Source organism: Lutjanus erythropterus, chromosome 16 (genome assembly GCF_056507025.1).
Source record: "Lutjanus erythropterus isolate fLutEry1 chromosome 16, fLutEry1.hap2, whole genome shotgun sequence".
Classification (NCBI taxonomy): Eukaryota; Metazoa; Chordata; class Actinopteri; order Lutjaniformes; family Lutjanidae; genus Lutjanus; species Lutjanus erythropterus.
The window spans coordinates 865840-893192 of NC_139332.1; the positions used below are offsets into that span (position 1 = coordinate 865840).

Consider the following 27353-nt stretch of genomic DNA (forward strand, 5'->3'; position numbering starts at 1 on the left):
GGTGGTAGAGACTTGAAACCAAGCTCTGCACCCCCATTCTTGGACATTCCGGATCCAACGGTGCCAACCTTGAGTCTCTACGAGGTCGGGAAGTGGGTCAACCAGAACCTTGAGGACTCTGGTGCATACCTCCACTGGTTTCGGGGGATAACTTGTGAAGGGATGGTGGTAGAGACTTGAAACCAAGCTCTGCACCCCCATTCTTGGACATTCCGGATCCAACGGTGCCACCCTCGAGTCTCTACGAGGTCGGAAAGTGGGTCAACCAGAACCTTGAGGACTCTGGTGCATACCTCGACTGGTTTCGGGGGATAACTTTTGAAGGGATGGTGGTAGAGACGTGAAACCAAGCTCTGCACCCCTATTTTTGGACATTCCGGATCCAACGGTGCCACTATCGAGTCTCTACGAGGTCGGGAAGTGGGTCAACCAGAACCTTGAGGACTCTGGTGCATACCTCGATGGGTTTTTGTGGAATAACTTTTGAAGTGAATGTGGTACAGACTTGCAAGCAGGCTCTGCACCCCCATAACTTTGTCTGTACACACACACCCACACACACACCCACCCACACACACACACACACACACACACACACAGACAAAGTGAACACATCAGAATGTTAGGTGGCTGTGATGTCATCAAAGGGAATGTGATGACGTCACAGACCCTGTGTTTTGATCTAGCATGGGCTCTGTGATGACATCAGTGTTAGGTTATAATCCTAGCACCATGTCATTATCATACCTCCACTGGTTTTCGGGGGATAACTTTTGAAAGGATGGTGGTAGAGACTTGAAACCAAGCTCTGCACCCCCATTTTTGGACATTCCGGATCCAACGGTGCCACCCTCGAGTCTCTACGAGGTCGGGAAGTGGGTCAACCAGAACCTTGAGGACTCTGGTGCATGGGTGATTCTCTGAATCCGGTGCCCTTTGGCTCTCGACATTTTTGAAAAAAATATATGAAATAATTGTATTTCTGATCACTACATCTGATAGTAGAGTGGTTAAACCTTTGAGAAAATGTATTTTCCCACCTCAGCCAAAGAAGGATCATCATTATACATTTCTTTACAGCTAATAGTCGTTTTGAGTTCAACCCCGTCACAGACAAATTGGAGCCTGTGTGAACAGGATTTTAAAAAGTATTCTTGTATGTTCTTGTAGAACCTTAATCATGAGATGTCCCTTGTTTAAGATCACTTATTCTAAATATAATTATTATTGTTAAATATTAAAATTTGACTGTTAAAACAGGTCATGAGAGCTTTATCTAACATCAGCCTTCATATTTTATCAAAAATATGCATTAATGTTAAATGTTGATCAGATTTTTATATTATTTCTTATTTTCCAGTAAATTGTATACACAGTTCAACAAACATTAACCTTATATTTCCTGTTATCATCAAAATATTGATAAAAACTCATCATGTGACAGGGTTGAACTCTGTGTGACAGGGTTGAAAACAATAACAGGGTTGAACAGACGATCAATATTGCAATATCATATGGATTAATTTACCTGTGAAATTAATAATATTAAATCAAATTCACGTTGAATTTCATTAAAATTGACAGAGGACAATAGTCTGATTTTTCAACTGTAATGAAAAACCATGAAACAAACATTTTATTAAATATTTAAATTCAACATTTAACAATGAATCAAAAACATCAAACATAAATTCATCAGACATTAATGAAATGGATCTGTCTGAAAAACTGCCTTTCTGAAATCTCATTTTGAATAAAAGTAGTATTCAGTACACTAAAAACTGATATAAACAGAACTCTAAAAGCATGACTGTAAAATACTAATTCATACATCTTCAGGTTTCATCAATCATAAACAGAACTCTAAAAGCATGACTGTAAAATACTAATTCATCCATCTTAAGGTTTCATCAATCATAAATTGGTCATTTGACAACATAACACAAACAAAATATCTGAACATGGAACATTATCATTAATCAAAAGATCGAGCAAAAATTCATCAGAGACATAAAAGAAATAGATCTGTTTATATCGTCAAAAAAGGTTCATAAAATGACAGAAAATTGTGAAAAAAAAGTTGATCAGTTTTTCCTAATATTCAAGGCAAGTTCATCAAGTGTCATATTTTGTCCCAAACCAAAGTTTACTGTCAGAGATCAATTAAAGGCATGAGAGCACCCCCACCCCCCTTGATTTATACATCTTTTATTCAGAGAGCCTGGCCCACACTTCTCTCTGAATTTCCATGTGACGGGATGTCACAGGCTTTGGGGGTGAGATGAGCTCAAGCACATCATCAAAAAGATACCACAGCACATCCTCCCACCTTGGCCAGAAGAACCTGTTTGGTCCGACGCAGTGCATGCATTTAACTAGCACATGTGTTTCATCCACGGCAAGAATAATTCCTGGATACAGATCTTTGTCGTATGTCAGCACACACCATTGCCCTAACACCTCTGTGTCTTCCCAATGGATTTGTGTCTGCCTCTGTGACACAGCAGCTGGCACCTTCTTGATGAAGCTGAAATGCTGTGTATTCCAACACACACAGGTTAACTGCTTCTTGGTTGAGCACATACAACTGACGTCCCGAGAAATTATCTCTCCTGGAGCAAGAGTTACCACTTGATGTATTTTCATTGTTGATGGGACTGCTGGTAGGTTTGATGGTATCTTCTCAAGTGCTCAACAGTTTTGCCATCAATAAAGAACAACTTGATAGATGTGTTGGTCTCCAAAAGGGCCTTGAAGAACTCATGTGCATCTTGGATGTCCCGGCCATGGCTTATTAGCATGTCGGCAGTCCTCTTCAAGGCTGCTCCAACACCATCTGGTGCTCCCTTACCATGACTGGCCTCAAAAAAATTCCAAGTTCCTGCCTTGATGCCTCTTTTTTCCAGCTCAGTGCTAAAAAGAAAAAAATTGCCCTTCTGCTTGTATTGGGTACAAGGACCATCACTAAAAAGTGGATCACTGAAACCTCTGGGTATGTTGCCTGCACATAATCCAGTACAGGGTTCAGATGCTCCCATATTGCTGCTGGGCTTTTGTGCTTTGATGGGGATATTGTGCTGAAGCAGGTTGGGTTTTGGCTACCACCTACATAAAAAACTCCTGTATGTAGTGTAACCTGCTGATGAGATGGTCCAAAGTGCACTGATTGGATTTCAGAACTATACTTGCAGGTAAAGTACTCTGAAAAATCAATGTGAATTAAGCATTCATCAGTGCCCAAGCTCTCCCTCAGCTCACGGTAGTAAGCAAACTGTTGCTTAATATTGAAGAAATGCTTCTTGAACTTAGTCAGGTGTGTGTGAAAGTGCTCATTAAGTTGCTCCTGGGTGCTCTCAACATTTTGTTTAACTGATATTTTTACTGTTGGTCCATCCCGATCATTCGTTTTTGCTTTCTCTTCTGTCCCCCACTGAGTATAGGTTACCTTTTCTGCACTGTCATATGTACTCAAGAGGGGAACTCTTTTGTCTTTGCAGTTTTCACAGTCCCCATACATACAGTCTTTGTTTGTGATATCACAGCACACAAGTTTCACAAGTCTTTCAAGATCTGAGGTCTGAATGAGCTTCAGCTGACTAAGCTTTTCTGCCAGAAAGCTTAGGTTCTCATGCAGCTTGCACATGCATGTTTCACGGTCGGCCAGGGCTGGGTGCACAACCCAAAAGGGACTTAGGCGGCAAAATGCAGGATATGAGATTTTCATGCAGTTCTCTTCTAAAAATTTCCTGTGGAGGTTTCTCATTGTGTCTACAAGGAACCTTTTTTGCATCTTTACTTTGTGTCTTGTAATAGTTTGTTTCCTTCCTGTAGTCATCCTGCTGACATCATCTCTTGTAAAGAAGGCCTTCACGATTTTCTCATTAGGTGTATTAGCATACCTGTTGACAGTCTTTCTGTCAAAATTGCGCAGGCATTCACTCTTCAAAAGGCTCCTGCGTTTCTTTGAAAACCCTAATGCCTGTTCTGAAAATCTCTGCAGCCTATATTTTTTGATTATCTTTCTCACAGCAACCTTGGATATAATTTGCTTATCTCTTTCGTTTCTGGCATTCTGGTATTTCCTCTTCATATTGGTAATAAGGGCTTCATGTAGCAGTAAAGTTTTTCTGACTCTACTGTTCACAATACAGTTCTGGACCAGTTCACGGACTTTGATCTTGGGGACTGATTATTTTTTGCTGATTGCTGACACTGGTTTTTGTACTTTTCTTTAAGTGTTTTCTCCTTTTTGAGAGCATGTTTAAGTTTTTCTATGTCTTTGTACAGTTTGTATCTTGATCGTCTGGATTGTTTCTTGCCCTCCAAATACTGCCTAAAACAAAAGCACACAATAAATAATTACTTAACTGCAGCCAACATAAAAATATCTTATGGACAAACACCTATACACACCTATATACAAAATATGTACACTCACTCACACATGCACATTGATTTAGGTCACTCGGGGTTGACCCTAACTCTAACTCTTAACATCAGACTGACATTCATTTCATTTCAGGAGAATTATTCTAACCCTTACCCTACCTATAATCTACCATTAACCTTAACTGCAACCAAAAATCAGCTTTTGTCCCCAGTTGGTATCTAGTACAAATGTTGTCCACAAAAGTGGGCTAAGTCAGAAACACACACACACACACACACACACATACGGGTTCTTATGTTTTAGCTGGACACTTTCTCCAAACCCGCCCGGTGGTGGTTTATGGGGGCTACCCTTTCCTGAGGTCCTAGAGCTATGGGAGTTGGGTAAAAATACTCCAAAAAATCTGAAAAAAATTTAGCTCACTTTAGGTTTCAGATACACCCTACACAACCTGATACACACCACCCTAATAATATTGTGGTTTATGTAGACAGTTGCCATTTTGACAAATATGTGACATATGAGGACTAAAAAAACATTATTGGGACTTTAAAGGGACAAGATGTCATTCAAAGACACTCCTCCTCATTAACATAAAATACACATGAACCTGACAGCACCAAGCATTATAGGATCAGTATTTTAATTTTAAAATAAGGTTCACTTTAAGTACTGCTCCATAATATTTAAAAGTATTAAAATATTAACAAAAGAGTCAGTAGGACAAGTGCACTTAATCCTGATAAAAGAAAAAACACAGCCACCAACACTGTCAGTTAACAGGCCTTTCCAAAAACACAAGGGCTACAACTTTTTTTAACCATCTTTTGTCTAGAATCTTAAGAAATCATCTATTTTATATAATGAAAAATCAAAATAAAATATTTAAAAAAAATAATCCATTTTGGAAACAGATTTCTTTCTATGTAACACATTAAGGTATCAGTATAACAACACCACACAGAAACACCATAAACTGTTGTCAGTGGGTTTACAACTTTTGTTTCAGAGACTGCCTCTTTGCAGCTATTCCTCGGTTTCTCACAAAGTCCCTTATATTTTGCACTGTTCTTTGTGCTAACACAGGGCCTTCTACCAGCTTGCAGTGCTTGCATTCGTTTTTGGTGGCCAGCTGTCCTTTGCGTATGTGGTCTCTGAAATGCCGCATTACTGCAGCAACCTCTGCCTTAGACCACACTTTCTTTGGCACTCTTCTGGATCCATGTTGTTGACCAGCATCTTTTCCTGCATAATTAAAAAAAGTTATCACACAAACAGAAAACAAAATATGTTGGCCAGTTTAAGCTATCAAACTTGAGTTCAACTAATGCCACAGTTGACAGGAAGTTCCTGTTCACTCATTTTGGTGATGAAAATTCTTGAGAATTCACTTTAGGTTTCAGTTGACTGCATTATGTGACCAGATATATCTAATAAACAATTCAGTTACAGTGTGCTTCAATAATTTGAGTTCAACTGCACTACTATTAAATGTCTGTATATTCTACAAATGAAGTCATATTTGAATATGAATAACTCAGTTAAATGGCCTATTACTAAGTTTTAGTCATGATTACTACTTATTTTTCTACATATAATTGTAAGGAGATTATTCAACAAAAACATATTGGCACAAACAAGTACACAATACAATACAACAGAGCTGATAATGGCTAAAAATGTATATAGATATTAAAAAGAAGAGATGAAAACAAAATAAAGTGATACAATAACACCAGGCACTCTTTGACTAGACTAGTAAAGGAGCTCTGTCTTGCAAGGTTGGTAACCTCTGTTCAAATAATTCAAAAGAAAAAACTTGGTAGTTTTTTAACTTTCATGTTGCATTTTCAGATGAAAAGTTATAAATTTGCAGAGTTTTGGATGTCAGCTGCAGTAATGTCTGCCTACTCTCCAATATAATTGAACCAGATGACACTCCGCTTAATAAACATTTGAAAAACTGAAAACCAGCCCATCTTTCCAAAAGTCATGGCCTGGTTACTCCATATAATCCATAGACCCTAAGAATAGTTTCATGTAGGATGCACTTTTATAGTAGAAAAGACAGTTTCAGGAGATTCTGTCATACAAAGTAAACAGTTCATACAGGAAACTGCTCACAACAAGGTCTGAGTTATTATGGACTCACTTAAAAGAGGACATGAAACATGCTTGTTTTTGCACCGATAATGATCCAATGTATTAGAATAACCAGCCTGTCAAAAATCAGATTTTAAAAGTTGTTAAAACCAAAGATATGATGATTTTATTTCTGTCATTTCTACCTAGCTACCTAGCTAGTGCGCCGCCATATTGGAGCGACGTAACTGCCTACGAAATATGGTTGGTTGCTCCGGGGCTGCTTAAACGCATGCTTATGTTAAAAATGAGGAGGATGAACTTGAAATGCTTTGTGAGCTCTTAATAAGTCACACTTATTATTATTTTGAGCTGACACGACGTGAGAACTACGCACTGGTACTAGGGCTAGACAATTAGGGCAAAAATAATAATCACGATTATTTTGACTGATATTGAAATCACAATTAACAAACACGATTATTCATTAATTTGAAAACATGAGTATTTATTGAACCACCAAAACTCAACTTTAAATATAACTTGAAAGAACAACTGGAAATATTACAAATTTGGGAATAATAGTACCTGTGGATTATAATGTTTTAAATCTAAATTGTGAGCCTGACTGAACATTGTGGAATAACGTGGAATCGGGTAAGAAATATTTCTGTGGAGGATATTTCAGCTGTGATGAACTCTGGCAGAGGAGTTAAACCATGTCTGCTGTGGACTGACATGAGTTTTAGGTGAATACTTTGTGGCCCAGGTGTTTATAGTGGTTGTGGTTCGTTTTGAATTTCTGACAGTGATACGGCTGCTATATTGTAAGAGAAAGCTCACATCAGATCATTCTTGTGTTGCTGTTGAAATCTATAGTTTAGGAGACGTATTGGCTCTCGTTAGTGCTGCTAGCCAGCGCAGCAGCAGTGAATGAAAATAGGTCGTTTGTTCATGGCTTTTAACACTGTAAAAACTTATTTTTACTTGTATAAGCAATACAACAGTTGTCTGCCCTTTGTCTTCTTCTCTCCTGTGGCTCATCTGTCTCCTTTTACTATCTTAACTGTTATCTGTCTAAATATCTTTAACTGTTTCTACTGTATTTGTACTGTAATGTATGTACAGCCGAGTGAACCACCCACATGACGTCACATGCTAGGGTTGGACAATATGGTGGCGCCCTTGCTATGAAATCTAAAACAGGGTGTCTTTTTTTTCTGTTAAATGCTTACATTTATCATGTTTGTTATGTAACAGTTGATTAGAGGGGATGTCCATTTAGTGAACCATCATAACTTGGTTGACTGTTTCATGTCCTCTTTAACATAAGTTACTCTAACGTAAGTGAGTAAATGAACAAAACAATTGATATTACAAGATTATTTTAAGTTAAATCAACTTGACATTAAGTGTATTGGACTTGTATATGTATTTAGATATTTATTTTTTTAAGGGAACTGGTTTCCTCAAAATTTTTAACACTGATAAGAGTCAAAAGTGCATCTGAGGTTGATCTGTATGGGTCAACACATGTCAGCTGGCCCTCTTCCACAACCATCCTCCTGACCAGGGATGGACAAAGGTCTGAGGCTGTTTTCTGCCACTGCTACTAGCAATAGAAATTAATTCAATATCACCCACAATTTAACATCATTGAACTGACTTATCATAAAAAGAGAGGGGGACACACTCATGGACAATCAGAGAGAGTATGTATATGGGGGGGGAAGTGGTAACTTAACTTTGATCTGGCAAATATTTCATGTATTTCAGTTTAATTTCCCTGATTTTTGTTTAGGTGCATGTTCTGCCATGCAGACAGGAGTCTGTGGCAACAGTGAGAAGCAGGGTGACTGAATGTGTGTGATATGAATGTGTCTAATGAGTGAGTAAGGCCGCATCATTCGCACATCTGCTGTTTTAAGTATAATGAAATTCTCTTAAGAGTAGTGTTTTGAGAGTTTTAATTTAGTTTATTAATTATGATACTTTTTTTATACACATCTAGTACCATTTCTCTTTGACACTTCCTTTTATTTGTTATAGGGGCGATTTATTCATATCTTTTCATTATTTTTGCATTTCTTAAGTTCAGAGACAGGAAATGGGGATACACAGACAAGTATGACATAAATAAATACTGGCACCCCAGTGGTTTCCGCATGCCAAATAAACTGCATTATCTATGACTGGATTGCATCTGAGGAGCTTTGTAGAATATCTCACGCTACGCCTAAGTGTACTGTGATATTTTTAGTCTTCTGTTTATTTTCTACTTAATTTTTTGTTATTTTTAGCTTCAATTTTGTTTTATTACTTTCAAATGTCATGGGTCTTTTCCTTTTTCACTTTTGGCCATGTTGAGTCAAACTATGCTGCACTGATTTGCATTTCCATTACCACTTTCATCTTGCAGAACTGACCAGTGGTGGACAAAGAATTCAACTCCAGTACTCGAGTCAAACTACAGATACTCCTGGTCAAATATTACTCAACTACAAGTCAAAGTTGCTCAGTCAAAACAACTTGAGTTACAGCAGTAGAGTACTTGCTTTTAAAAATATTTAGGTATTTAAGAAAAAAAGACTAATTAATAATTCAAAAGTACAAATTACATTTTCTAATATCAATACATTGTTGTATTGTTTTCATGATGCATTTACAGAACCTTGTAACTCCACTTAATGATGCACTGATTTGCTTGTAGAACCACTCTGCTACACAAAGCCTATAGAAACACCTCTAAAAACTTCAGCATAGAAATGCAATCAAAAACAAAAAGGACAGCTGTTGTCATTTTGTAACTGTATTAAAATCACCACATAAAATTAGATTGAAGCCGACTGTAAGGAGTTCTTCAAGTCTGTTAAATAACTGAGATTTCTTTCTGTCTCCAGAGGCAGTATATACATTAATATGTATGTGGTATTTTTCACTCCAGTAAAAACAATCCAACATTAAAAGCCTACCTGGAATTATTTTCATTTTTCTAATTATAATAATTTGAGATTGAATTTTGTCCTTCTCCTGCTATTGCCATTACTGAGTTTTGTTTGAATGAAAGAGGGAGAGCTTGCTTGTTCTTCTTCTTTTACATCAAACCCAGTTGAGAGGAGCTACTGTGATTGGTTTCTTTCTGTGAGGAACACAGCATGTGGCCAATTGCATTTTAGAAAAGAAAAAACAGCAACAGCTGACTTCAAAGCTGTGCTTAGCCTAAAAGTAATGAGTGATAACAACCTTCCTAGAAATGTAGGAGTCAAAAGCACAATATTTGTCTTTAAAATGTAGTGGAGTCAAATTGAGAAGTTACCAAATGCCAGCAAATGTCTATGACTTCAATACTATACAGCCCACATTTCTGAGAACAAGTTTGAGCAGACCACCACTTGCATGGATTCAAAACACAGAACATTTATTAACATCAGATCCTTACTATCCTGTCTCCTAAATTAACAGAACAGATTTGGGCATAAATGACAGTGTCTCTGTTATGTGCCCATAGCCTCATCCTATTGCACCAACCTTGTTGGGATTAATAAAGGATTCTTATCTTACCTTCAGAGGGAGGGTCAATCTCATTCACTGTGGATGACACTGCTCCTGCTAAACACAAATTGTCAAAAGTTATTTTTTCCACAGGAAACATACATTTTATTGAAAGAAAATTCTAAAGTGAGGTAACCTACCAAAATCTTCAATATCATGAGCCTGCTCTGCGATTGTAGATTCTGGTGCAGCATCCACAAGCACACCAGTCTCACACTCCGACACTGCTGTTCCACCATCATCAGATTCACTCCCACTGCCCTGGTCCTCACCATCACTTAACACAATTTCATCTGGAGAAATGGTATTAATAAAGATCACATGAATAAGCTTGACATGAAAAAAATGGAAATATTCTTAGCTTAAACATATTTTTAATGATTTGTTTTTTAAATTACTTGCATAATTTCCACAATGAATCTCAAGCACAAACTCAAGACAGGAAAGTGAACAAAAACTTAGTAAGCATGTAAGAATTAGAAATCAGATTCAAGTCAAATTTGAAATATTGTAATCTATGTGCTCAAGACCCTAAATTACATGGTCAGAAGACTTTAAAGCAGCTACAGGAAAGACATATTTATCACTATGACTGAGGTTAGCAGTGACTGCTATTCTTTGCAGATAGACAGAATAAGGATAGATAAAATATAAATACATTCAGGATAGACAGAATAAGGGTAGATAAAGAGAGATGGAGCAAGATATAGATGAGAGATAGATATTGGAACTGGTATATACTGCATGTGTATATTCAGACAGGGTTCAACAATGAGAGTGGGTGATGTCAGGCAAGTAAATCTGGCAACTCACTTGCACCACCAGGCAAGTGGTCAAAAAAGAATTAAATTATTTTGATAATTGATTAATTGGTAAAAGTATTTTTTCCTGCTAAAATAGAAAATGTTTTTTGGCTCTCAAATATGGATGTTTCCAGCTTTCATCCCTTTTATTATCATATCAGTGTGAATATTCTTGGGTTTTGGACTGACTAAACAAGACACCACCTTGAACTAGAAAAGCTGGGATGGACATTTTTCACTATTTTTTTTATTTTTGTATACTGATTAATAAAATTATTTGCAGCAAGTAAAAACTGATGACAGGTACATAGATCTGAACCACTTGCCCAACCAGAAAACTGAAAACAAAAACATTACATTGAACCCTGCCAGATGCATTTGACTTAATGTTCAGAAAACAAAAACACAAAAAAATATCTTTAAGTGCTTCTATACAAACCATCAATTTCAATGTCATCCAGTGATTTCCCTTGCATACTGGAAAGCCGTCCTTTCTCCATTGCCAAAAGCAGCTTGGAAATCTTTGCCAGTTGTGTTGTGGGAACTGGTAATCTGTAGAAATCTCGATGAACACGAATGTCGTGACCCAGGAAATCTGCAACCTGATCAAGTTCATTGTTTTTCAAATTGAGGACTTGTGAGAGTGTGGCAACATGTTTCCTGAGTTGTGTTGACCTGAGGTGTTCAGGGTGCTTCGCTCCACACTGGCCTGCATAAAGACGCAAACAGTCCTCTCCTCTGTAGTAGCCCATTGATTTGGGTCTTGCAAACAAAAAGACATTTGTGGCACAAACATCACATTGAGCTCTTTTACTGACAAGAAGTGACAGCGCATCCACCATAGTTGGTGTGAGCAGTACTGCCACTTTTCTGCCCCTTTTCCCCATGAGTTCAATCCGACTGAAATGGTTGCAAAGCTTTTGTTCAGTTGCTGATAAACCCATGGCAACATCCTCATGGAGTTTTTTGTCATCCCTGTCATTAAAATTTTTGAGGCGCATTTTGGACACCTCCCCTGCACGTCTGCGATTAAACACAATCACTTGTGTGAGTGTAATTTTTGCAAGTTGAGCATAGTTGTATGCATTGGCCTCCTCCAAATTTGAAAAGGCACTTTCTGCAGATTTCTCAAGGTACTGATGAAGGATCTGTACATCCTCAGTGAAGGGCAATGTTGATGGCTTGTTGTATTTAGCGTCACTTAAGGTGTTCAGGGCACTGTGGGACACCAATTCTGACCATTTGGAAGTGTACAGCTTCCTGAATATGTCAGTAGACCTGATGAGTACTTCATCCTCTGCCATTAGTGCTCGACAATGGATGATGTCAGCAATTTTCTTCAGTGTGTGTCCAAGTTTAAGGGCCAGACTTGGTGTTGCATATGATTGTTTTTCTTCATTGAATCCTGAAACTTTCTTCACCGCTTGCACAACTCTCTGGAAGTTAGCAGGTTTTACAGCATCCTCTAGGTTATGTATTGAGAATTCTGAACGAAGACATAACAACAATCGCCCCACCTCACGTAGCTTCTGTCGCATGTACTCGTACTTTGTACGGTCTTGACCATGTTTATTGTACATCGACTGTGCAAACTGAATGATTGACAGGTCATTTCGCACAGCTGAGGCAACATCATCTTGTTTCATGTCGCTAAGAAGCTTCCACACTCCACTTGAGATTTGCTGGCAAAGTGCTGACTCATTAGCTACAGCCATGCCAAGGACTTTGGTTTTCCCAGGTCCTTTATTCAAGTCTTCATCTTTTGGTCGACAGGGGCATCTGCGGACATGTCTCCAAAGCTCCTTACGAATGTACATCCCTTGACAGTGCATACAGTGAATGAACCTTCCTGTCAGTGCTTTATTCTTTGGTGCCCTCTTCACTTTTAGTGGTCCTGTTCCACTCTGCAAAACTTCAGTGTTGTGTCTAAAATTTCCCTTATTTCTTATTTTTTCAAAAAAAGTCTTGCGTTCTTTTGAGTGCTCAGGGAGGGAAAATGCATGTGCAATTTCAGCATGTGTCTTGCTGTGGGTTTTTAAATGCCTGGAAATTTTAGTTTGTGCCTGGCCGCAAACAAAACAGTAGTTTTTCCTACTCATGGTGAGCTGTGTTGTCTGTTCATGATGCTCAGTCATGGCTTCAGCCTCACCCTCTGGCTTTTCTTTTGAGTCTGACCCATGAGAGCCGGTAATATCAGGGATTACTGGTTTTACTTGAGTACTATTGGGTATGCTGGCATCAGAGTCAAACGATGATGAGTCCGAGTCAGGTACGTATTCCTCGTCTTCTGATGATTGCTCTGATGCTGAATCCTCATCTGACTGCAGTTTATCTCCAGAAACTGTTGAAAACTGCTGCTTCTGAAATGAAGACAAAGCAAATTATTTTACATGATAATGGACAATCAAAGTTCAATTTCAACAAACAAAAACTGCATTCTCACCTGTGATGGGTCCTCCCTTGTTATTCGTTGGAGGCAGGATTTATGCCAGACCCCTGAGCAAACTGTAACACAGTGAGTTATATTAATGTTAACACTGCAGGTCTATTTAAAGGGATAGTTCATCTTTAAATCAAAATGACTTGTTTTTCAACCGCCAAAGAGATGTCTACCTTTTCTCTAAAATAATGGAACTAGATAGCACTGGTATGTGGTGTTCAAAGTGCCAAAAAAAGAAAGAGAAAACAATCCGAATAACTCGAAACCAATGTCCCTTTCCAGAAATCATGACCCGGTTACTCAAGATAATTCACAGACTTTGTTTTAAGCTGTTTAATGTAGGAACTACTTTCTTTCTAGCAGAAAAGGAAGCATTTCCACTGGATTCTACAGTAGTTCCTACACAAAAATGCTCATGAGATTGAACCGGGTCATGATATCTGGAAAAACCCAACAGCAATTTCTCTTCACTAAAGTATTTTCTCAGTGTTTTGAGCACCATAATCTGAGTGCTACCTACTTCCATTATACTGGAGAGAGGGCAGACAACTCTGCAACCCATACCAAAGCTATCTAGAGGCATAAACAGCTCTACAGAGGGCTGTACTACGAAGGAAGCTCAAAACAGCCAGGCTTTCTTTGCATGATCTGGATCAACAAAGCCTAAAACTGCAATCAGAGATAATTGGTATCATGATGGTGGTTATCAACTTGCTTTGTTAATCCAGGCTTTCGTCTTCAGACTCTCTGCACGCTCACATAAAAGGGGCGTTTGTTGCATCATTTGACTCTTCTTCCACATGAAATGAAGCGATCGCGAGCCTTACTTAAGTCAAAATGATCAAGTTGTTATAATTATGAGCTGTGGAAAACATACAAAATACATTACGGCAAAAAGCAACAATGTTGCTGCAAATAAAGCAGGAGAAGAAGAATGATGTCAGAAAATTACTGATCGACTAAATGCGGTCTTAATGCTGCCGTTTATTTAAAAAAAAACTGCACATAAAATAATAAAACTCCATCCAGCAGATTTAAACATGATGAAGTCTGTCTGACTCTGTCCTATGATGACAGAGACGTGGACATCACTCAAGTTTTTGACCAAACCAACGTAAAATGAGTGGAACTGATTTAAGATTGTCTGTGATAAATGATGATGAATTTTCTAATCAGTGATCTGAGCTGCAAAATCACAGAGACAAAACAGATAACAGTAAAAAGTATTCAAAGTGTCTGTAGTTGCTTCATCATTATTTTACTGTGTGGATTATATACGATGTAAATTTAAAGTGTTAATATGATCTGGAGCAAATGGGGAAAATGAATCTGCATCACCAAACAGAAGTTACCATGACAATGTGATGCATACAGTTTGTGCCGCTGTTACATTTTTACATTATATGGATTCGTTCGGTGATATAACGAACATACAGCTCAGCAATTTTTCATTGTTAAGATCCTCCCTCAGTTTAAAAGCTATATCGCTCATAAACAACCTTGTTAGGACAATAATTAGTTAAAGAACGGCGCGTTTTACAGATGATTTAATCTGAAACTCTGAACATAACCTGCTCCCGACCAGGTTATGAGTTTAGTATAAGTTACCATGGTGATCTAGCCAGGTTAAAAGAGAGCTGCCTTTGTGACACTGAAAATCCTGGCTTTAGACTCAACATACCACGCTAACCCAGTAATCTCGCTTTGCAGTTACACCCCTCAGGTCAGAAGAAAAACAAATCATTTTGATTTGGGGGTGACTGAAATGACTTGGAATAAACACAAAAAGTATTAATTTCTCATTGTTTAAAAAGATCCTTAACTGATTTTCATGTTTGCACATGAATACAGGCATGACAACGTTTCTGTCAATGAGGCAAAATTAAACATCTAATCTGTAAGTAATCTTAACTATATGGTATAGCCTGCAATCAAGCTCCTGCTGATAAAATGAAATAACAATTGCCTCATGGCAACTTTTTACTCATTGTAAAAATCTGAAAAACATGTTATAATGGCCTATGCTGTGCACATTTTTCATAGGCTTTTGTTTATGAAGTGATCAATCATACATCAGAGCATAACATATATAAACCTACTGCTGTTTGACCTTATGACTCAAATATCTCACCTTTGCACTGATAGCCAAGCCACTTGAAGGATGATACAGGCCCCACACACTGAATGCACTTATCCAAGGAGGAAACTGTTGCACACACCAGGTGATGTTTCAGACACTGTTGGCAAAATGTTATTTGTAACATTTATTTGTGCCCGAAAATATGAGCAGCAATACATTTCATATTTACATGTTGATATCAACTCAGTTTTAAATGCAGGTTCTTTTAAATCCAATATCAATTTACCTTTCCACTGCTGACAACAGGATCCTTTTCTTTTGGACTGGTGAACTGATTGTGGTTATTCTCAGTGGTAATCTAAATTCAAGAACCAAGCAAAAAGGGTAAAAATGACCAGTGTTCTGTGCCTGTTGGTTGTTATCTTTTAGATGTCTAAAACAAAAATATGAAAAATATGTTTAAGGCCTACACGTAAAATAGCTCAACAGCAATTATAAAACACCAGAAACACTTATAAAGTCGTACTTAAACTATAGAAATAAAAACAATGACTCTTAAAAACTATAAGTAATGACTCACGTCTTAGTATGAAGGTCATTTTATTGTTTGCTCAGGGTTGCCACTCATTTGTAATGATGCATTCTAAAAAGGACCTTTGAACCCTTTGAGAACAAAACTACAGGCCCATAATCCAGAGATGTTTAGATAAACCAGCACTACGCCAGCACAGTAAAGACTGTTGAAGAATCCTAAAGACAGAATAACAATTATCTATCTAAATACACAACATTATGTATTATGACTTTATTTTTCTATCAATAAAGCTAGCTAGTTATAAAACACTTATATTACCAATACTTCTATATGACCTAGATAACTGAATGAGACCATGCCTGAGAAGTTTGGCTATGTCTATATAGTTATTCTCTGCACCTGCCTTAAGGTTAAGGTAATTTCATTTAATTTCAAGGAAATGTGTGTACATTTTCTCAGACAAAGTTGCACTGAGTAAGTACATTAGCCTGTTCAGGAGAGTTATATTTTGTGGATGTTATGGTGGAAACACCATCTCTTTTGTCCACACAGGGCTCAAAAGTTAACATGATGTAAAAGTTCTGTTAAGAAGCTTTAAATTAGGTAAAAATATCATTAAATATGACCTGATATAAGTACAAACCAATTTTGGCCCAAATAATGTTGTAATTTCTCTCTAAACTTTACTTTCAGCAGAGAAAATCCAGACAGTGTTCAGTGACTTTGTTCCTGCACAGGCACTGTATGGTTCCTTTCTCTTATTTCAAAGAAAATTATCCTATTTCAGGTTTCAATCAAAGAAACCATCCCCTCATTGACAAAAAGGCAGGAAATCTTTGCTTTGACCCACACTGGAGAATTCTGTAAGACTTAACCCATCATTACAAACTATTAATGAGAAAAATATAGTCTTTGAAGAAGATATACCTTTTCTGTATCTTCAGAAGGGGAATTTATGGTCCCCGAATGAGGCATTTCTTCATCAAGAACCTGAAAAATGGAAAAACAAAAAGTTAATATCATACATGTTTTAACAACAATACATTTCCTGTTTAACATTATGTTGAATATATCATGTCTGTATTTCTGTGAGTGGGTTATGGCAAACAATCCACTCTGAAACAGTTTTAGTCACATGACTACAGTCTGTAGGCTATGAAAACTAATCTTCACTAAAGTTTCTCCTGCTACGCTTAAGTCATATTTGGGTGATCCACTGACCGACACATTTACATGCAGATATTAAATTGTCTCCAACTTTGACAGTCACATTATATCAATGTCCATATATCCCACTGTCCACATGAACCATGTTACACTCAGGTGACTATACACACACAAAAACACACACGGCAGCAGCAATCAAACATGTTGGGAGCAAAAGTGATGCCACCATTTACCCATCCCCCACCTAAACCTCAGACAGGACCCCATAAACTGTATGGAGCTTCTAAGTCATATTTGGGCAGATCAGTGGTTGACACACACACACTGAGATATTACACTGACTTGTCCTGAGAATGCCCTTACATACAAATGTCCTTACAAACCATGGTACACTCAGGTGACTACGCACACACACACACACACCACCAAGGAAGCTTGCTGGCACCTCTAACGGTTTAACACAAGTAACACTATGGGCCCTATCTTACGCCCGGCGAAAAGCCATTACGCCACCAGCGCAAGTGATTTTGCCATCTTATGCCAGCGCAAGTGCCATTTTTGCCATGTGGGTAAGATAGCAAATGTACTGGCACTGGGTCTGAGCATGAAGGCAAAACGAAGGCGTGGCCGGGCATGTTTGAAACAGTTTACTTTACACTAACACCTGCAAAAACCAATACAATAAATATGAACTGCAAATGTCATGCAAATATGTAACTGGTTATGTTTTATACCGAAGCACCTTGAAATTGTGTTGTGTTTTATAATAAATTATTAGCATCATCATCATTATTAATTTTACTGGCTGAGGAGTGGGGAGAGAGATGGTGCAGTAGAGAGTAGAGGCGAACAGATCTGTTCACTCTGCTGTGAGAAGGTCTGAAAGTTTCTCACAGAGAAACACAGACTCTCCTGTTTTACGTATAGGCCTCCTTATACAGTTGTTTCATTTTATAAGTGCATCTGGTTGGTGTCGATGTCATTAACCATCACGTTAGTTTGTGTTGTAATAAACTCCGCCATTAACAACAGTCTCCTCCACACACAGTTTCTCTGCAGTTGGTCTGTGCGTTTTCTAATCAGCTAAACCAGCACCGGAAAGACTAGAAAAGTTGCGCCAGTTAAAATAGACAAAAATATACAAGACACTATATTTGACCGCACGAGTCTGGCCCAACCTGAGAGAAAAAGTTACGTGTCCTTCTATCAGAGGTGATTGGATATATCTGTGCGTAATTTTGCGCACTTCAAACTTAAGAAACTCTCTCTGATTATTTCGCAGTGGGTCAGAGGAGCGAGGATGGGAGGAGGAGATGAGAAGGAGGAGGAGCACGGACAGCCACATATCTGCTCCTCCACCTGGCTCAGGTGGGCCAGCAGAACCGGGAAGCTTCGTGGCTAGACTGGATCGGTTCGCCTCCCCTCTCTACTGCACCATCTCTCTCCCCACTCCTCAGCCAGCAGAGTTAATGATGATCATGATGATAATAATTAATGATAAAATACAACATACTTTCAACATGCTTCAGGTTAAAATATAAGCAGTTACATATCTGCATGACATTTGCAGTTCATTTATTGTATTGTTTTTTGCAGGCATTAATGTAAAATAAATTATTTACACATGAAACTGTTTTAGAGATGTCCTGCTGTCTCCATATATCACGTTTTCACTCCTCGAAACAGGAGATCTGTCTCCTCGCTTTAAAAATCTTTTCTTTTTGTTTCCGCCTGGTAAATCCACCGTCATGCTGCCTCTGCTTGCACTGCTGGCGCACCTGTCTCTCAAAGGTGATGAGAGCTGACTTTCTGATTGGTTTATTGCATGTTCGGCCTAAACTCGCCTGTGAATTAATGAGGGCACATGGGCACACCTGATAGGTGTATCCCACTTTGCGCTGGTGGCACAAAGGGCGGGGCAGTGCAAAATATCACTCCCGCCCCTGACACAGGACGGCAAAGATGGATTTGGACACGTCTTGAATAGATTAAATCCACTTGCACTTTCGATCAGCGTAAGATAGGGCCCTATGAAGCAGTACATAACATTTAATTTACCTTTTCAACATCCATGAGTGAACTGAGCGCTGGACTTGTCTCATCTGGATCTCGAGCAGCCGCCTGGATCCTGTCGCTTTCAGTAGTCTTCTTTAGCAGATAAAGCACAGAGGAAAGGGACAATAAATACACAAGTAATGGCAGAGTACTGAACTAAGACTGTCACTAGTATCTGTATTTCAACTCTGTTTCAATATCATATGTCTAAAAACAATACAACACTAACATCCCATAGTATCCAAATTACTGAAGCTATGTAAAAGAAAGGATCTAAGTGCTCACTCAAGACCTGAGCTCAACAAATCCAGACAGTGTTCAGTGACTCCTCTTCTGCACTGTATGGTTCCTTTTATTTATTTATTTATTTTGAGAAAATTATCCTATTTTGTGTGCCTGGGAATGTGTTTTCTTTTTGCCGTGGTATCCAAAGTAGGACTATTGTTTTTCAAATACTAGTATTGTATCAAAGTTTAAATTCTGGTATTGTGACAACACTAAAACAACTAGAAAGAATCTTTGAGGTTTCAATCAAAGAAACCATCCCCTCATTGACAAAAAGGCAGGAAATCTTTGCTTTGACCCACACTGGAGAATTCTGTAAGACTTAACCCATCATTACAAACTATTAATGAGAAAAATCTGTCTTTGAAGAAGATATACCTTTTCTGTATCTTCAGAAGGGGAATTTATGGTCCCCGAATGAGGCATTTCTTCATCAAGAACCTGAAAAATGGAAAAACAAAAAGTTAATATCATACATGTTTTAACAACAATACATTTCCTGTTTAACATTATGTTGACTATATCATGTCTGTATTTCTGTGAGTGGGTTATGGCAAACAATCCACTCTGAAACAGTTTTAGTCACATGACTACAGTCTGTAGGCTATGAAAACTAATCTTCACTAAAGTTTCTCCTGCTACGCTTAAGTCATATTTGGGTGATCCACTGACCGACACATTTACATGCAGATATTAAACTGTCTCCAACTTTGACAGTCACATTATATCAATGTCCATATATCCCACTGTCCACATGAACCATGTTACACTCAGGTGACTACACACACACAAAAACACACACGGCAGCAGCAATCAAACATGTTGGGAGCAAAAGTGATGCCACCATTTACCCATCCCCCACCTAAACCTCAGACAGGACCCCATAAACTGTATGGAGCTTCTAAGTCATATTTGGGCAGATCAGTGGTTGACACACACACACTGAGATATTACACTGACTTGTCCTGAGAATGCCCTTACATACAAATGTCCTTACAAACCATGGTACACTCAGGTGACTACGCACACACACACACACACACACACACCACCAAGGAAGCTTGCTGGCACCTCTAACGGTTTAACACAAGTAACACTATGGGCCCTATCTTACGCCCGGCGAAAAGCCATTACGCCGCCAGCGCAAGTGATTTTGCCATCTTATGCCAGCGCAAGTGCCATTTTTGCCATGTGGGTAAGATAGCAAATGTACTGGCACTGGGTCTGAGCATGAAGGCAAAACGAAGGCGTGGCCGGGCATGTTTGAAACAGTTTACTTTACACTAACACCTGCAAAAACCAATACAATAAATATGAACTGCAAATGTCATGCAAATATGTAACTGGTTATGTTTTATACCGAAGCACCTTGAAATTGTGTTGTGTTTTATAATAAATTATTAGCATCATCATCATTATTAATTTTACTGGCTGAGGAGTGGGGAGAGAGATGGTGCAGTAGAGAGTAGAGGCGAACAGATCTGTTCACTCTGCTGTGAGAAGGTCTGAAAGTTTCTCACAGAGAAACACAGACTCTCCTGTTTTACGTATAGGCCTCCTTATACAGTTGTTTCATTTTATAAGTGCATCTGGTTGGTGTCGATGTCATTAACCATCACGTTAGTTTGTGTTGTAATAAACTCCGCCATTAACAACAGTCTCCTCCACACACAGTTTCTCTGCAGTTGGTCTGTGCGTTTTCTAATCAGCTAAACCAGCACCGGAAAGACTAGAAAAGTTGCGCCAGTTAAAATAGACAAAAATATACAAGACACTATATTTGACCGCACGAGTCTGGCCCAACCTGAGAGAAAAAGTTACGTGTCCTTCTATCAGAGGTGATTGGATATATCTGTGCGTAATTTTGCGCACTTCAAACTTAAGAAACTCTCTCTGATTATTTCGCAGTGGGTCAGAGGAGCGAGGATGGGAGGAGGAGATGAGAAGGAGGAGGAGCACGGACAGCCACATATCTGCTCCTCCACCTGGCTCAGGTGGGCCAGCAGAACCGGGAAGCTTCGCGGCTAGACTGGATCGGTTCGCCTCCCCTCTCTACTGCACCATCTCTCTCCCCACTCCTCAGCCAGCAGAGTTAATGATGATCATGATGATAATAATTAATGATAAAATACAACATACTTTCAACATGCTTCAGGTTAAAATATAAGCAGTTACATATCTGCATGACATTTGCAGTTCATTTATTGTATTGTTTTTTGCAGGCATTAATGTAAAATAAATTATTTACACATGAAACTGTTTTAGAGATGTCCTGCTGTCTCCATATATCACGTTTTCACTCCTCGAAACAGGAGATCTGTCTCCTCGCTTTAAAAATCTTTTCTTTTTGTTTCCTCCTGGTAAATCCACCGTCATGCTGCCTCTGCTTGCACTGCTGGCGCACCTGTCTCTCAAAGGTGATGAGAGCTGACTTTCTGATTGGTTTATTGCATGTTCGGCCTAAACTCGCCTGTGAATTAATGAGGGCACATGGGCACACCTGATAGGTGTATCACACTTTTCGCTGGTGGCACAAAGGGCGGGGCAGTGCAAAATATCACTCCCGCCCCTGACACAGGACGGCAAAGATGGATTTGGACACGTCTTGAATAGATTAAATCCACTTGCACTTTCGATCAGCGTAAGATAGGGCCCTATGAAGCAGTACATAACATTTAATTTACCTTTTCAACATCCATGAGTGAACTAAGCGCTGGACTTGTCTCATCTGGATCTCGAGCAGCCGCCTGGATCCTGTCGCTTTCAGTAGTCTTCTTTAGCAGATAAAGCACAGAGGAAAGGGACAATAAATACACAAGTAATGGCAGAGTACTGAACTAAGACTGTCACTAGTATCTGTATTTCAACTCTGTTTCAATATCATATGTCTAAAAACAATACAACACTAACATCCCATAGTATCCAAATTACTGAAGCTATGTAAAAGAAAGGATCTAAGTGCTCACTCAAGACCTGAGCTCAACAAATCCAGACAGTGTTCAGTGACTCATCTTCTGCACTGTATGGTTCCTTTTATTTATTTATTTATTTCAAAGAAAATTATTTATTTCTATTCCATTCTATTTTGTGTGCCTGGGAATGTGTTTTCTTTTTGCCGTGGTATCTAAAGTAGGACTATTGTTTTTCAAATACTAGTATTGTATCAAAGTTTAAATTCTGGTATTGTGACAACACTAAAACAACTAGAAAGAATCTTTGAGGTTTCAATCAAAGAAACCATCCCCTCATTGACAAAAAGGCAGGAAATCTTTGTTTTGACCCACACTGGAGAATTCTGTAAGACTTAACCCATCATTACAAACTATTAATGAGAAAAATCTGTCTTTGAAGAAGATATACCTTTTCTGTATCTTCAGAAGGGGAATTTATGGTCCCTGAATGAGGCATTTCTTCATCAAGAACCTGAAAAATGGAAAAACAAAAAGATACATTAACACGACCCAGATCCCCACCCACCATATACCACCACCATACACTTAAATTATGCAACATGTAGTGGTGTAGTTGCTTCTTGCACTCACACATGTTTTCTGTTATTCTGGTTGATTTGATCTCTGCTCTGGTTTAAGGTAGACCAGAGATTTGATGGAATTCATAAATCTCAATCTTAATCTTTGGCCTGTAGTGTTATTTATCCCTCTAGAACTTTCAGCTTGTTTTGAATTTTTTTTTTCTGCCTTCTTTGCACTGGAGAGAAGGCAGAGATCTCTAAGGCCAATATCTCTAAAACTCTGAAACATCGTAGTTACAAAGTCAGAGACACAGGTCACATTTGAACGTACAGTTCAACTAAAATGACATTGTTGTCCATCTCATCTTGTGTAATAGTGCACAACACGACAATAATAAATGACTAAATATGCAAGAATCCAATCCTACCATACACAGGTTGGTTTAAACCGTTTATAAAAATAATGAAAAAATACATTTAACTTACCTTAAAGCTTTTGAGCTGGGCAGCTGATGCACCTGCAGAGGCCTTTTTCTGCCACAGATGCGTTGCTTTTCGAGTAGTCTTGGAAGCCTCTGATGTGGGTGGTCCCTTGTCATGCTGTTCCGAAGACTTTCCTCTGGGTGTCTGAAGATTTTACCAACAAACATCAGACCATGTAATGTTTGTTACAATGATACAAGTAAGATGACTGTTAATTTCATATTTTAAAAAGTTCATATAACCTGTAGTTTTGGACAATAATTTATCTGAACTGATATTTATTGTGCGTCTAACTTTGACCACCTTGGATCTCCATGGCCAGTCGGAGTCTCCATAGTCATAGGTGATCTCTTCTCCTGGACTTATGTCTCTGGTAGCAAATAAACAGAGATGGGGCTTCCCTTGGACAGTCAGGTACTTCATCTTTGCATTAGGGCTTATATTATCATCATTTACCAGTCTCCCTAAGGACCCATCCTCTTTAGCTGCATCGACACTGCAAAACCATAAGTGACAATTTCCAAACAGTAAATTTACATACTTATGCAATTTAAATTAGCCAGACTTAAGAACCATCTATCAATAATCTTTGTATGCTCAGCAAACCAAAGGCAATATGTCAATTTATTCTTATTAGATTAAGCATTGAAATAATACGAACCACCACAGCTTTCCATTGAAACAGAACTCGAACATAAAGACCTTCAGGTGATCATGGTATATTCTCTGTCTCCTCTCACATTCTTGCTTGCTTATTAGTTCACCTCTGTATTCCAACAGAAAATCTCCTTTTTCAAATGGAGCAGAGGTGAAGATGCCACGACCTAGCTCATACACAAATAACAAATAAGTGACAAAAAGTAAAACAAAATATTCAATGTTTTAACATTATTAAACAGTCAGGAGATTCAACTTACCTTTGAAAGCATTTATGTATTTGATGTTAAGCCCCACTTTGTCTCTTTGAGTAGAAGCATACAATTTTGCATCCTCTTTTGGATTAATGCGTCTTCGCCTTTGCATGTTTTACTGCCAGGTGTCATTAACCTGAATTACCAAAGACAGTCGTTGGGATTACAATGTTACTGAAGACAAACATGATCAAACAACAGTATATCAACAGAAATCAGATGCTGAGCTCATTAGTGCACCACACATATTTCATTTTTTATAGGAAAAATATGTCCCCTACCCTACTAATAAAATGTTGCCAATCAGTAAGCAAACAGGTTTACATTTAAAGAACTTTTTTTTTTTAATGACTGTACTGTGCATCTGTTCCTCCCTCTCTTTTCTTTCTACCAGAAAAATAGGCTAGCCGGTGTATGCACTAGATATTAGTTAGCTGCCATGATATGATTTTTTTCAAGAGAAAGGCTCAAATGAATTTTTAATCTGTGATTCTCTGCTCTCTGTATCATTCTCTACATTTCCTCTTCCTTCTTTGAATTTCTCATTCATGTCAGACTACTATAAATTTAACACTTATAACAATATGCACACTAGTAACATTATTTCATTTTTTATTGTGCAACAATGATGGGTGTCACATTGTGTTTAAGGTCCTTTAAAATTAGATTCTACAGTCTATAGATTTAAGATAAAGTATGATCAAAATAGATAACTGTCCCTGTCAGCAACTAATTGACAAGTTTAAAAGTTAACAGCAAAACAGTTTTAATTGTGACATAACATGCCTACCTGAAAGTTACTCAAATATTCATCTTTTCTTTTTTCAATCTTCCTGTGTCACATCATCCCAGACAAGGTTTCATATCCATCAGCACTTAAATATTACTACTTTGGAACGAAAGTAATCAGTACAGTATCGTCTATCCCCTTGCTTTCTTACTTCTTCTGCTACATCCTCCTCTTCATCACCTGTCCTATGTACAGACAGAGTAAACGAATCTTTACTTGCAGGCTTTAGCCACAGCCCTTTCACCAAACACGTGCCGAAGTAAACGCAACTTAACGAACAGGTATTAGCCACAGCCCCTTCGGTAAACGCAAATTAACGAGCAGGTGTTAGCCATAGCCCTTTCACCAAATGACAAACGCATGCACAAGTAAACGCAATTTAACGAGCAGGTATTAGCCACATCGACCAAACAAAGTAAACTTCCTGAAAATGAAACACTTGCTCAAGCAAAAATAAGCTATATTTCCAAATAAGTGCTTACCTTTATGTGTTTCATCCTCCGGAACAGTTAAATCCATCAGGCCACGCCGCTATTTGCTCCTTCCCTTTAATCTTTAAAGTCGCGGAGGTCAGGGCGGAACTTAGACTCGACTGCTTTTTGGGCCCCGCCCACACACGCAAATCAACCAATCAGAAAAGGGCCCGCCAAATTTGACCGTGTGTATCAAAAATGTGTATGAAACTGTAATATAGGAACAAACTCTAGTTGGCGCAGTGCGATACACTGGAATACACTGAAAATCAGGTCAAGTGGTACATAAGGACTATCAAAGAAAATGAAAATATATGTTATTTAGACACTAACAAACATAGATACACTCTCCGAATTACGAGGACACTGGCATGGTCCGCCTAATACCCCTAGGACCATGGAGCCCAGGTATTTTGTCAGGTGTGTTGTCCATCTAAACCATATAGACAAACACACACACACACACACACACAGACACAGCAGAAGAAACATTTGATTTATATGGTGAAGCTCAAAGCAGGTAGATTTAGCCTGATGTTCTGGTTTTGAATTTTTAATTAGAAAAAAAAAGAGTGGCCCTGTTGTGCTAGTTTGAAGAGGGGGAAAAATACTGTGCTGTTACTGAAAGAAAGAAAGAAAAAGTCTTGTTGATTTTGAAGAGAAAAAAAGAATACTGTCTAAGAAATAAATAATGTTCTTGAACAATATTAATGCCATTCAGTGTGGATTTATGGTTGTAATGAACAAATACAGTATGTTGCTGTACAGTATATATCCGCCTTGTGTCATTTCTTTCCATTCTAACAATAATTTACAGAAAAATATGACATATTTTGGGGATAATTTGAATTGCGATTAATTAGGATTAATTAATTTTTAAGCTGTAATTAACTCGATTAAAATTTTTAATCGTTTGACAGCCCTATTTAAAATACACTTATTTTCAGTTGATCAGAATCAGGTGGATTCTAATCTCACTCATAAATGATCAGAATCCCTAAATTAGTACATAATGTAATTAAATTAAGGATGTGAATTCCCCAATCTCACACTTCCAGTCTACAGAATTTCCCAAAAGAAGACCAGATTCAAAAGGTAGTTGTGTGTGCTTCTTTTGCAGGATACAGCGAAGGAAGAAGCACTTGCCTCAGTGACAGTTGGGGTGCTGACCGTGGTCAACGAAGATGCTCAGCAGCAGGGTCTAAATGCAGTGCACCTCCAGCCCATTTCCACTGCCATCATACTTGAGGGAAGTACTGTCATGGACAATGTTAGAGACTTTCCCCAGGCAGTCTGCCTCATGTTTGGACTAATGTATGCTCTTCACTTAGATTACCCAAAATGCATGGCGAACACACTCAGATTCATTCAAGCAGTCATGCTTGGATTGGGAAGCAAAACACTCCCTCCAAAACTGCTTAGTTTGAAAAACAAACTACTGGGGTAGGCAAGTTGATACAGTGCAAAAACTTTTTCCCCTCTTCAAAATAGAGTCCCAGATGTCCCAGCATTACCTGTATAAAAGAAAATTGACTTAAATTTACCCAAACCCATTTGGTGTGAGCAACTTAACAAAAAGATTATATTTCATTCTCAATAGGAGACACGGAAATATCAGCAATATTAGTATGTCCACACTGCACAGGCTTCACTTACAGCTCCTGCAAGATAATAATCCCAATAATTTAAAATGCCTATGTAGTGTTGACACACCAATATTATTGTTTTAGTAATATCAATAGTTTCCTGTGTCTCATACCAAGAAAGAATTGTAACCTTTTTTTAAATAAATGTATGTGCTTTTTAAATGTATGTGCTTTTGTACAAGTAATGCC

General features: G+C 38.3%; 1 protein-coding gene and 1 pseudogene across 1 annotated transcript; both read right to left on the bottom strand.

Annotated features, from left to right (window-relative positions):
• Nucleotides 1-2208: 2208 nt before the first annotated feature.
• LOC146312551 (uncharacterized) lies at nucleotides 2209-3517 on the bottom strand (annotated as a pseudogene).
• A 1499-nt stretch (nucleotides 3518-5016) lies between these two features.
• On the bottom strand, nucleotides 5017-25447 carry LOC146312552 (uncharacterized). Its single transcript, XM_084739939.1, has 16 exons — nucleotides 24262-25447; nucleotides 24006-24168; nucleotides 23648-23840; nucleotides 23348-23488; nucleotides 22750-22812; nucleotides 22074-22163; nucleotides 19768-19830; nucleotides 19108-19197; nucleotides 16810-16872; nucleotides 15634-15705; nucleotides 15399-15504; nucleotides 13271-13332; nucleotides 11267-13187; nucleotides 10165-10317; nucleotides 10034-10078; nucleotides 5017-5635 (listed from the first exon to the last, which is right to left on the bottom strand). Exons 1-16 carry the CDS (start codon nucleotides 24365-24367, stop codon nucleotides 5382-5384), a joined length of 3585 nt encoding a protein of 1194 aa, XP_084596065.1. The 5' UTR covers nucleotides 24368-25447; the 3' UTR covers nucleotides 5017-5381.
• Between the last annotated feature and the right edge of the window lie 1906 nt (nucleotides 25448-27353).